The sequence below is a fragment of the Opisthorchis viverrini genome (genome assembly GCF_000715545.1).
Source record: "Opisthorchis viverrini unplaced genomic scaffold opera_v5_404, whole genome shotgun sequence".
Classification (NCBI taxonomy): domain Eukaryota; kingdom Metazoa; phylum Platyhelminthes; class Trematoda; order Opisthorchiida; family Opisthorchiidae; genus Opisthorchis; species Opisthorchis viverrini.
The window spans coordinates 213,748-227,053 of record NW_008752056.1 but is presented as its reverse complement, the minus strand read 5'-3'; the positions used below and the strand labels follow the sequence as shown (position 1 = coordinate 227,053).

General features: G+C 43.9%; 1 protein-coding gene across 1 annotated transcript in view; it reads left to right on the top strand.

The window, feature by feature from the left end:
• Nucleotides 1-5,492: 5,492 nt before the first annotated feature.
• Nucleotides 5,493-13,306, top strand: part of T265_10717 (hypothetical protein) — a gene marked incomplete at both ends in the record, with an annotated part of 12,196 nt that continues 4,382 nt past the window's right edge. The window contains 3 exons of the mRNA XM_009177174.1: nucleotides 5,493-5,724; nucleotides 10,048-10,220; nucleotides 11,446-11,772. Coding sequence (XP_009175438.1) covers nucleotides 5,538-5,724; nucleotides 10,048-10,220; nucleotides 11,446-11,772 — 687 coding nt within the window. The remainder of the gene's footprint in view (nucleotides 5,725-10,047; nucleotides 10,221-11,445; nucleotides 11,773-13,306) is intronic.

Genomic DNA, 13,306 nt, shown 5'->3' with positions numbered 1-13,306 from the left:
TACTTGTACTTTTCTATGTTGCTTTTTCATCTTGTAAATATGTTTGAGTGAGCATGGGCGTTTTGTTGTTCATTTCAATGAATGGCTTTGATAAATTCCTTGTACAGCTCTCGAATTTTCACGATCGTTCCTGTTTTTCCAGAACAACAGTCATCCACCAGGCTTCAAAATTTGGAGTCGATTGGACTGCATGAATAGGTCGTGTTGAGACCTAAGTTGTTGATAACTGATTTTTCCTTTCCAGACTTGGATGACATAAAATTTGCAATTTGCATTGCACAGGAACGATGTCACAAATAAGTTCTTTGCGGAGAAAAATCGAAAGTTGTCTGCGAAAAAGTTATCGAATTGCATCCCTTCAAGTTCACCGTTTGGCGTATTCGCACTTAAGTGATGCGTGTAGGTTGTCTGACGCCTCGAACAATGATCCAGTAACTGTTCTGGCTAATAGGTTTGGCGGTCCTTCTCTTAGGCTTTCTTGATGGGTTAATGCGGCTACTCTAGATCGGGAAAAAGAGCGGGTTCTATCCTCAGTTTTGAAGAAGTTAAATATCGATTCGTATCTGCGGCTGATGGCAAATCGGTAGGTATGTGCATCCTGTCTGCGCATGATACGTCTACGAATGCCCTAATGGACAACTGATCGTCGTTAGTACTGCTGTTGCGATGTAACTTCACATATTCAGACCCGGTCTAAACTGCAGTGAAGTTGTATTGCCCAATCAATTGCTCATTCGGGTGGTGCAACTTGAATTCCCCCTTCTTACTCTCAATTCGTTCATTTGACCGGTGCTCCTCCTGCACCTTTTACCTTTTTGATTTGTGTTCCGACCTAGTTTGGTTGATATTGAGGTGATTTTCGTTAAATTCCGTGCAATTACGTGTACCGTATTGCACGTGACCTTATTGCACGCTTCTGAAGGAATTGATTTGCCGGTAATTGGATCCCCGATAGACGAATTTCAGTCATGCGATCTCTATTATGAGGTCTGAACTTGTTACATAAATTGACATTAGCTTATTAAGAAAGACAGATAGGATTGTGCAAAGATATTTTTATTATCGGCGAGCACACGCTATACTCGCTGCGAACAGCCTATACAGCAACAGCCCAGATTGGGTCGTTAGCTTTAAACAGCGCACGGGTAGAATTGGACTGGTAGTGAAATCTGATGTTTCACTGTCAAACGGGACCGTTCTAAATAGGATTATTCACACGGCCATTGACAAATACCAAATTGCAACTGATCCTCCGTTATGATTTTTCCGTCGCTTGAGTGCACAAAAGGGAATTTTTCCTTGTCCCTTCAGAGCGTTACAAAAATTCCGGATATTCTTTAAACAGAATCATCTTACGTACATGCGCATGACGTAAGACAGCCTCCGAGGTAACTAAGTCAGTAAAGCGCTCGCCCGGTACGCGAAAAGTCGTGGGTTCGAGGTCCGATCGAAGACCCTGTCCTAGGTCGTCATCCTTGAAAGTAGCGAATCTCTAGAATGATGTTTCGGTCTATCTTATTGATGCAGCGTCGTCTGCACCACTAAGTCTAACTCTCAAGCTTTTGTAAATCTTCCTGGGAGAGTGAAGGTGACACATAATATGAAACAGTGGCCTCCTAAACGCTTGTTGCATCCAGGTACACCTTTGGTCCCACAACTCAAAATGCGCTTTTTATGGAAAGATAAGTCCAGCTGGATGCAACTCATCAGGTGCTTCGGTTTCACGCAAATACTCTCTATGACCGAGACCGTCTTTGAACCTGGCGATCGGTTGGGGTCACCTAATATTATGAGGCGTTTTGCGCGCTTCCCAATAACTGACCTCTTTGAACTGAGCAATGTTATGCTCATCCTCTTTCTTGATTACGTTTGTGAATCTTTGTTAAGTGTAGTTCGAGTTGCTCTCCACTTCTAATACGTGACTGCTTGTAACCTGCTCGTGAGGCTGCGTGATGCGAATTAGACTTAGAATCTCTGGGCTAGTGCTTTGGTGCTTTTTGCCTATTGCTGTTCCAGAGAAACTGGCAGATTCCTGAACGTAAAGGATCGATAGTGTTGGGTTCCCGTTTTCACCATCCACTGTAGCCTTTCGACAATTAAGTCAATGCAGCTCTGTCTCCAATGGTTTACGTGTGGTCATGATTTAAAAAAATTACCCTTGCTGCTTTCACGCCCTTTCCAAGGGCGAACGAATTTTAACCGTCGCTCGACTTTTGCTGTTCAGATTCAGTATGGGTACCTATGGGTGAACCGAGTCATTACTCTGGACCAGCAGTTGGTCGCCAAAAACTCAGTCACCAGGAACCGAAGTTTTTCTACCATGAGCATCAATCAAGGTTCGTTGCTGGTGGCTGAAGCTGCGCATTGAGCTGCTGTTTCTGCCACTATCTCAATAGCAGCTTGGGATTGATACGTAGTCGTTTGCAAATTCGTTCCCCATTGCTGCGAAAGTGCGAACAACCATTCACCCGCCACATTCATTGACCTCTTACGAACGTATCTTTGACTGCTTAAAGAGCCTCGTCACAGATCTGTTAATGAAAGAATTAGTGCTGATGACTCGAAGGAATGAGAGCAACTCGTGGTTGGTGTTTTCGTTACGCAGTCCTCCATCCAAGCTGAAACGATTTAATCCGAAACTTGTTTTGCAGGCTGGCTGAGAGCGTAAGTAGTTTGTGGCCAACAGTTGTGACAACCGAGAGACTGAAGTCACAAAACCAGTCATTCGTCATGTTACTTGATTGCAGTGTCGTGTTAATTTAAGAAATGAATTACACCAACCTTGTTTTTCCAGTTTTAAGCAATACACACCGCTGTTGAATCCCAATAGTGCTCAGGTCCGAAGGAAGCGTTCAAACCAGAGGATAATCGCAGCATCAATGATAATCATTCGGACGGTGATGAGTAAGGCTGCAAGGTGGTCAGTCCAGCAATTTTGGGAGACCGCAGAAGTCATCTTTATTGATATAAGGTGCATGAAACACTGCGTTTTCCTGTTAAAATACCACCTCCCTGTCAGGAGGCGGAGGTCGGGTTCGAACCTTGGACCTTCGGGTTAGTAGATTCGCATTGTAACCACTGACGTCTCTTTGATAGAGACATTGTCGGTGAACGCCGGGGCTCAACAGCTATGCCAATCTAGTTTAATAAAGCCTTATGACAAACAGAAAGATGGTCAAGAAGTCGGGTATAGCAGTAGGGTACCAGCAACACCTGAGATACTAACACACATAACAGTTGTAACGCCAGTCCTCACTTTTCGCCAGCTTATTAAACTAGTATTCTTGTAAATTGGTGGGGATTTCTGCTTGATGGTCTAAAATCATTCGATTCCATCCATCAGAAGTGAAATAATGGCAGAAAATATGGACGGCCTTGTATTCTTTCCTGGGGTGTATTTTCATTGGCTTCATCCAGCCTCCCATTTTGAATGCTGATGTGAACAGATCCCTCAGTCCAAACCCACTACAGCTTTCGTTGCTTACAACTCCGATCAGTGCTTTCCGAAGCTCTGCATATCAGGCCTTTGGGGACGGAAATTGTTGTTAAATTGTTTTGAACTCATGACGTTCTCACTTCGGAGCTCGGACTGTGAAAGCAACCTTTTCTGCGCCATCAACCCTACTCGTGTGGTCTTTTGTGGGCTCGTTTTTGACTTTTGTACTCCAATCACTCTCCATCTGCCTAATTTAATATTCAGGTTATCGATTCTGACTGGAAACGCCGTAGAAAGGCCACTCCAGCTGCAATAAAGTATCTGTCAGTCTAGCCTCATAGAATTGGATCATCCTGGTTGCCATTTAAAAATCCCAGCGCTCAGAAACAGGCAACCGGTATTGGTCCATCGGAGAAATAGAATGAGCCAAGAGAATAAGAAGTCTAATTATTCACGCGCGGTACTTTTCGCCTGCATGGCTTCTATGTCGTCTATAGGAAGCCAACTTATTTTAGACGAAGCGGGAGCGATGCAGAACTTTGGAACGAACTTGAAAACCTGACCCGGCGGTGACAATGTGCTCTTTCTTCTCTGACCATGCAACCGTCGATCATGTTTGTTTTCTGTCACCAAGTCGATGATAGGGGCTGTTGTAGTCATCGGTTTCAATACTTTAGGATAGTTCAATCTCAGTTGTTTCATGCGAAACCGGTTTAACACTACGCGTCGCAGTTTGTCATCCTCTCGGTAATCATCTTAGGTCGCAAAGCTCCGGCAAGTTCTTTGCCTGCGACCAATCGGACGGCTATTTACGTAGTAACTAGTTCAATGTTTGTGCAACCATAACTAGGCTTGAACATATTAACCCCAGTGGTTTCCGTGTTTTATGTCTTAAGAATCGAAGGGACCACTTAAGGGACTGCTTTTTTGGCGCTCTTCATTCGCTCCCAATTTATACTCAAGTTGATGATTTGGATCAGGGTCTGAACAGGTCACTAGAAGAAGTCGAAAGTTCCATCACCTACTTAAAAGGTGATGATTGAACTGTGCAACACAGTTCCATGTCTGCTATGTGGCATTCCCCATATGCCTGTCTTCGAGGTGAGCAGTGTTATGTCCCATGCGAATGAAGTGTGGTTGCTTACGTGGAGAAAAGCTGGTACTTTTAGTACTTTATGAAGCTCCTTCGACTCCGAATCAAAAAAGACTTCCATGTTTTGGTGCCCCTTTTTGTAGATTATGCGTGGCACAAATTTCGTGTAATAAACGATTGAAACTCCTGTCTATGTACGAGTCGACCGTACTGCTGATCGGCTGCTCATTGCCGAGCGGTGGTGTTCAAACCATTGCTCAGGAGGTCGCAGAGTGGAAACTCTCTGGACATTTGTGAGATACTACTGATGATTCCCAATAGGGATGAAATAGCTGTATTGTATATCTCGGATTTTCAGCATAGAAGCTTCACTTACAGGACAAAATCTCAATAGAAAACTCAATAACCGGGTTTTCTTGAAGACCATTTGAACATGCCTTCTTTTATGCAGGAAACATGATGTGCAACTAAGGACATTGATGAGTGGACTGCTCTGCTTGTCAACCGACGTCATATGGGAACCCTGAGGGTAGAAGCAGAAATTAGATCATGAGCTGTAGCCCAGTGCGCGCTGCAGAACATTGCATTTTGTTAGTGATCATTGGCTACGACAGGGGATCAAAAAGCCTTCACGTTGCGTTACTAGAACCTTGACTCCTAACAGTTAACCACTTGGTTCCGAAGAGTGAAGTATTTTGAAACTGAGCGAATTGGTAAAGTATTTTTAAAATTCATTCTTCTTATTATATATGTGGTTGGACCTCAGATTACTGATGTTTTTTATCTGAATGTAGCAATAGTGTTCCTGAGTAGTACCTCGACAGTTCATGAGAATGCAGCGGGCACATGAAGGCCTGTCCCTATCAGCATGAGTGGTTTTGTTGTCGTCTTATGGGTCAATTTTTCTAGCAAATCAAGTTGATTTTCCAGATGCCGATTTCATTGTTTCCACACGACTTTTAGGCTTCCTTCGGCGGCGTATCGAGAAATCTATTCGTGAGGCTTTGGATGAGGCACTCATCTTTGAAAACAATAATCCGACCAACGTTCCAACCACGGTTTCACAAGCGATTGATTTCACTAACCACAGCAGCGCAGTCTGATGGTTTCACCGATACTACTACGCACTCCACGATCGACACTGATGAGGCAGAGAAATTTAGACGTCTCTCCACACAGTGGTGGAATCCAACAGGCAAGCCTTTTTTCAGGGTGCTCTTGTTTCCGCTATTCAGAAAGCAATCGTTTGCTTACTAATGAAAACCTAGATGTGGATTTATATAGGGATACAATACGGTCCGTCCTGGCAGCACTGTTTGCCACACCCGGTCCAGCGGCGGTCAATTGATTGACGCCACCCTCATCGGTTTTCTTTATAGAGCTTATGTATTGGGAACTCCCCTACGTGCAAGTTGCGTTGGTTGGCAGGCGGTTCACTTCCACCAACGTAAGAATTATTTGCAACCTAATGCAATTATCATAGTGACTGTTTTTCTGAAAACAATGTCCATTTACTCTGACGTTTTTCGTGACCATAGTGTCCGGAGCACCAGGTCAGTCCACATCCCCCGTGAAAAGTATTCCAGCGTTCTCGTGCTTCCTAACTACCCCCACCACATTGACAACCATTGATGACGCGATCATTGTACCAACTGTGCAAACTAGTCTCACCCGATCTTATGGTTGTTTCGTGGTGGTTACATTTCCATCCCAAAGTGAATTTCAAGCGCTGTCTATGCGTGAAAATGAGAGAAGGCCACTGTTTCAACGAGGATGGTTTTTAATACTCTCGAGGAAGCACCGGTTGGCGAACACCTGGTTGTTGACGCGTCCCATGGTTCAGCTTATCGACTTGTGAATATAAGCAACACACTATGTGACCATGGGGCACTATTCCTGCCTTAAAAGCGTTAGACAGATATTATCATTACTGATATTTCCCAACGGGGAGTGCGGCGTCGGACTATTCTCCATAAAAAAAAACGACTCATGGATGGAGGTTTGGGATTCTCCATGAAAAAAAACGACTCATGGATGGAGTGTTTGGAACTCAAGGCGACTTGTGACCAAGCCTTCCGGTGCGTTCTTAGAGTTTTGACGTTAACCATCTTATAACCAGAAGCCGGACAGTTAGACAAAAGTTTCATTTGCACGCACGCCATAGACCTTACGCGATTGTTTATACCTATTTGGATTGGGAACCGCAACGCAATTGATGATCGCACACTCGCTGCGCTTTTTTCCCCGATAAAGTTGTGCATCGGCTAGGATAGTGGGATGGATGTTTTTTAACATATATCCAGTTCGTGATTTTCTCGGGAGCTCTCTGTTTTAGCCATTCGACACGTACCTTCATTGTTGGTCTTCTCAGGTGGCCATTTTCTGGTTGACAGTTTGCTATCATTCGGCTTACCTGAAGTTGGTGCGTCTGCTTTCCGAGCTGTGTTGCTTCCTGGTTGTCATTCTGAAGCAGTGATGTGATGACTGTTGATCACCGCATTATTTATCGCACCACTCCATTCCTCACAATCTGACTAGAGTCGATCTGCTAAAGCCTCTTGAGTAACAGATACAATTGACCATTCTAGTTACCACATAATAATCGCACATGGTCTGGAGTACCGTCCTCAGAATCTTTAAAGTTGAAAGCAGGAAAATTGAAGCATTCCCTTTCCAAGAGCCTGGTAAGATCCAGGACTACCGTCTGACCTTGTACCAGTGCCTCAAATAAATGTAAAACAGTTCATCACATGTGGATTGTTTGGAGCGATGGTTGGATACCAATCAGACCCATTCCGTTTTTCTCACCAACCCTATCGTACTGTCTGGACCAAGTACTTTGCCTCAGTACAGGGGTTCTGCATGATAAGGGATGAGGGTGTTTGCGAATGTCAGTAACCTTTAGAGTCATTCATTTATATTCATCCTAGAGTGTTCACTGACATCCGAGATCTTAGCGCCAACCCAGTTGATTGAGGCATAGTTACTGAATGCAGTCTTTACGCATGATCTCCTTCCTATGCCTGATCATCAGTCAGTTGAGTAAGAATGTAGGCAGTCTTGGTGAATCAATAACGGATATCCTGATTGACATGTTTTCTTGTCTTTTGATCTCATTTCAACAAAAATCTAAGGCAAGTTAACGTTTCACATGGATTCCCAAGGCGAAGGAGGAAGTTTACGGGGTTGTTTTTCGAGCTTCTTTTAGATTCATGGAGGTATGCGGAGCCTTTTGCTTAGTCTTTGACAAAGGTGTGATAGAATTCACCAAATGATTGATTTGCTAGATAACCCCCTATTTAGTATCTTTCTAAACACGAAATATGCCCAAAAAAAAATACTAAAATAGAACAAACCGTTCAGCTGCAGCACCCTTTCGGTGCCTAGCGGCTATACCACCCGAAGGAAACACGAGAGCTAAGATACTGTCAGGTTGCCCAAGCCTAGACAGGGCAAATCGACAGGCGGAGATCGGATTCGAACCACGGACCTTGCGGTCAGTAAACTCGCGCTCTAAACACAGGTATCTCGCCCCACAAACGTGTAACTGTGCGTGAGTGTTCGTTTTACACATGAATCTCTACCTAAAAGCTGGAAACTGAAGTGTGTTTCATGGTTCATCCAATCCAATCGATCATTGGATAACCATATTTACCAAAGTTTGGAACTGCACAAATCAAGATTTTTTTGCAAGCACATGATTAAGTTGAATGTGCAATCGGTTCATAAGAAAATATTTCACTTGGATTCATAATATAACAAACTTTGAGGCTCACTATCAGATTCACACGCCTGTTAGATGCAGAATTAGAGAGGATTTCCCTTGGAATTGGTCTAGTTCACTGGGAGTGGGAGATATTTAAGGTTTTACGGATATTGTTCGGTATTCTGGACCTCCGGGTGACAGTAACAAATTCTATGCCGTCGCACAATTCTCGAAGTAGTTTTGAGAAGATGGTGCTCAGTCTGGCCCGGCAGCATTGGACAGAGCTTCACCGCCGCCATTCTAAATTACAGTATCGAGTTGAAAGCACTTGTAAGAGGAAATGCCTTTTTAAATATTGCCACAACTCTCTGGGGCTGCTTACACGCAATTATGCTGTAAAAATTTATTGTTGGGGTGACTTCAAGCCGTCAGTCTTGATAAGATTGTTCTGACATTGATTGATGTGACGAATAGGAAAGAAGCCTTTGACCCAAGCAAACGAGGACATCAGACCCATCGATTTGTACAATGTAAAACATTTGGTGAGGTCATTAATTCACATCGATAAGGGGAATTCTAAGGAAACCTCATTTAATATTCTCAAATCTGATATGACAGCGGGACAACAGAAAATCAACCCTAAGGTACCACTTTTGTGGATAAGAAACAACTAGCGATGGCAATTCAGAAGACATGTTGTCATAACAGTCGGTTCATTCGACAAATACAGGCAATCACTCCGAACAGCTTCAGAATTTCGCACTTTTAAATGTCTCGACTGGTTCAAGACTGATCGTGACAATTTATGGGGTTGAAATAACTTCACTTGACTTTTACATCGCCTGTTTCAGTTTTCTTTCATGACTGAGGTCTACGTACATTTCAATTTTTCGTAGTAAACCGTTATCTCGAATCAATACTGACTGAATTCTCCGGAGATGGGGCGTGATGGCTCAGTGGCAAGAGCAAGAGAAATTCATACGGCACTCGGAAAGACGTTCGTTTCGTATAAGCTGAAAGATTGCATGTAAAATAGGAAATTTCGTTAGCGCTCGAAATTGAGTTTCTGTCAGCAATTTGTAGATGGCCATATACAACTATAGAGAGCATGGTTCAGTTGTGGCATCCTTTCGGTTTACAGCTGTCATGCATCCCGAAGGAAGTATGAAGGTCGAACTTATACAAGGTTGCTCGAACCCAAGATCGGACTCAAACCACGGACGATCCGATCAGTAGCTCACGCGAGATGGCTCAGTGGCAAGAGCGCAGATTTACTGAACCGAAAGTCCGTATTTTGAATCCGACCTCTGCCTCTCGAATTCCCCTGTCTAGGCTTGCGTAACCATGCAGTATCCCAGCCCTCGTGCTTCCTTCTGGTGGCATAGCAGTTAGGTACCGAAAGGGTGCTACAGCTGAACGAATGCACTGAAGTACATTTTAAATCATTTTTTCCAGAAGTGCACCTCTCCCTTTACGACCCTGATAAGGTACGCTACAACGTCCGTCTTTTTTGTCCATGACCACTGACATACGTACAGTTGTAGGTTTCGTTTCTCCGCTCTCGTGTGTGCACACATAACCATATTGAAACACACGTGACCTCCGCAAAATTGTCTGTCCTTCGAGAAGTTGTCCCCTTTTCATTTTGCACTTGAGGCTGAACAGTGTACATGAAGTTACTCCACCTTTGCAACTAGGGCAAATCGGGTCATACAGTAATTTTCGGTGTCACCTTGTCTGCTGGACCTACGCGTTTCATGGTAATGCTCCTCCCAACTTTCAAGTGTCTCGTTTCGTTCCCTGTATCTTCAGGTGAGCTGCACGCTTTGCACTCGATGAATCGCCTCCGAATACCCTTCATACGAGACGGTTTGCGACCGCCCGAAGTGGCACAGGACACAACAAAACCCAAGGAATACACCTACGCTCCACTGGCGGGATTGCGCATAGTAGACGTCGGGTGTGGTGGTGGCATTCTGTCAGAGGTATACTAGACGGTTACTATTTGAGCTACAGTTGTAGTGGATTTTACTGTGATATCGGCACTGGTATTCGTTCACCATATGGTAACTGATGTTTCTCGGAAACTAGCATTTTTGACGGTAGTCGACTGTCTATGACATCTTACTTGAATTAGTTGTGGTCTATACAATGGACACTTGGGGTTTCGCATCAAACTAGGAAAGAGGTTTGGTTTTCCAAGATTTTCCGTATCCCAGACCAACTGAGTCAAGCGTGGCGTTTGTATGAGCATTCATGTGATCGGTTGATTTCTATTTGTGCTGAAGAACTGCAGCTTCATTGGCTAAGCGGAATACTGGAAAACAGATGGGCTGTTAATACTAACTAGCCATGAGCACACAGATCAGGGTACGAAGTTCTAATGTTTACTGAGAAATTTGTGTTCGGTTCATTTTGTTTGATGCTGTCACCAGCTGAGCTGCGCTCTGTAACAATGACGGGTTCTGTTACTACAAGGCGATAGTGTGCGACACGGAGGACTCACTGCTGTGTCACCTATTGTAAAACTAAACACTATTCCAAAGAACAGCTCACTTTGAAACAGTGCGTCTCTCTCCCCTGGCTCTCACCGCGTCTAACGTATCAAGAAACAAGTTACCCTTGCGTCTGTTCTTGTCTATCGTGTTTGTTTGCCGTTTTTATGGAGTGTCTTCGATCGTTGACCTTTCTATTCTGTAAGCCACCTATACGTCGAGAAAATGAAGGCTTGACAACGTGTATGCGCTATGTTGATTCATACTGCATGTTAGTTTCGGGATATTATGTAACCTCCCACCCCTATCATTCAGGAGAATGGCTAAGTTAGCACCTCGCCTGGTGGTTCTGATGTATTTATTCAAATGCTTTCTAGTTTATTTTTTGTTAAATTCCATTCGATACTGAATCCAAACTGGTCCCCTTTATGGCACAACTGTCAACTGTCATAATTCGTCGCTTCAGGCGCCTGATATCGCCCGGGAATTCCCTGGCCCGGATCGCGCGATGGTTTCCGATTTATCCTAAAGCTTTGAATTCTTGGCAGCATATTGACCGCCGTGGTGCAGTCGTAAACGGCCTGACGATGCATGTTGCGTTGGCTGTAAAACCAAAGTTGACCAAACTGATTATATGTCCACAGTTATACTCCACTCGGTTTTTGGCACATAGCTGAGTTGATTAATTTGTTTCCTCACCTGTAATCTATCTTAGCTGTTCTGTTTGGTTGGACAAATTTCACCACAGCGAACTGTCCTACGCGTTTTTTGTATTTCGGAACAGCCTCTGGCAGCAATTGGCGCTAATGTGTTGGGAATAGATCAAGTTGAAGAGACCATCCGGACCGCTCAGAGCCACGCCGAAATGACTGCACGTAAGTGGCCTTCACCTACATTTCGTCCACCTGAATACCGGTTGGTGAGCCTTGAGCAGTTGTCCGAAGAGATGCCCGGGCAATTTGACGCGGTTGTGATGTCCGAAGTCGTCGAGCACGTGACTCACTGGGAGGATTTAATCAAGCATGCCGTCACAATCTTGAAAGTTAGTCTGCACCATTTTATGGGATATGAGCTGAAAATATTTTCGTTCTATGGACGGCTTGGTGCTTGGTGTTTGCAGGTGATGTGAACAGTGAAGTTCAGTTGAATAACATCAGGCTAATTGGGACTCGTGACTTGGGATTACCTTATTGATCTGCTGTAGTATTGCACACGCCGTTGTGTATGCTGCTAATAATGATGAATGGGACACAACAAGTAGATTCGTCGATTGACCGAAATCCACTTAATTTTCGGTGCGCTGATAAGCCGAGAAGTGCTTCTCAGCTTTTTCGCATAGATTGGCTTCACTTACAGGATGAAATCTCTACCAATATATACTCTTATGTTCACCGATGACCGCCGTTTTCCAACAGAGGTGGTTTGAGCGGTGATGATGGTAAGCGATATCCTATGGACCTGTAATCAGATGGCACGAAATTTCCCACCTCCAATTCACTCATTAGCGGTTTGTGGCAAGCCATGTCAAGTTCGTTTGTGCACTTATTTACCAATGTCTCCGTCACCAACTGTCGTTTGTTCAGCTTTAAATATACTAAGTACTCTTGACCCATCTTATCAGAATAAAAAGAAACTGTAAGATATGAAGTGTTCCCAAACAAAACATTTTTTGTCAATCTCAGACGTGAAGTGTTCAGCGCTCATAGGCAACAAAGTTGATGACGACGGTGAGTAGCATCGTTGCCTTGAGCAAGAAGGTTGGTAAGATTTGGTTCTGGGACGATCAAACAGGTTGAATCACCAGCGTATGTGCACACAATTTTGTTTGCTGTTTTCTCACCAATTTTGAATCACAGAAAGCTAACAGTTTCCGGTTTCGATCGCGTACCAGTATGGCAACAGCATGAACGGGGTCGACCAGATGGCCCGTTCAATAAATGTTTTGCACCCGATTACTTCCAGTTCGATCCTGTAATAGTGTTGATCCGTCATATTCCCAAGCCTGGAGCAACCTATATGTAACATTTTGATATTGCCGACAAGGTCGGTGAAAACCCTGGACACATCACTACTGCTTCGGCTCTTTTTCGGAATAATCAGGTAATCGTGGTCCTCATTTTCTACTTGATAACTAAATTATACGTATACGTAAACCGGTCTTCAACCAGACCTGGTGTTGACGGGAGACAGCTGAATTTCTCCTAAATGTCCCGTAGTTAATACTATTCAATTATACAAACAAAACTCAATGAGAAGAACCCTGTTACCTTTGGGTTATGTAGAAAATACCATAACCCCACACACCACACTCCATACATACATGCCCTCCACCCAAACTGACCACCACAGCCAAGAAGAAGGAAGTTGTAATTTACTCACAATTTAGGGGTGACCATATTTCAAACAGCGTCGAACGCAACTTCAGTCACACCTGTAACTCACGGTGCCGCTCGATTGAAGTATAACTCCACCAAACGGAACGTAATGTTCCTAATCCAGTCTCAGATCTTGTTTGATCATTCTCTTTCGTATTTCATCTGTAATTTCACGACAGTCGCGTTTATATATATATATAT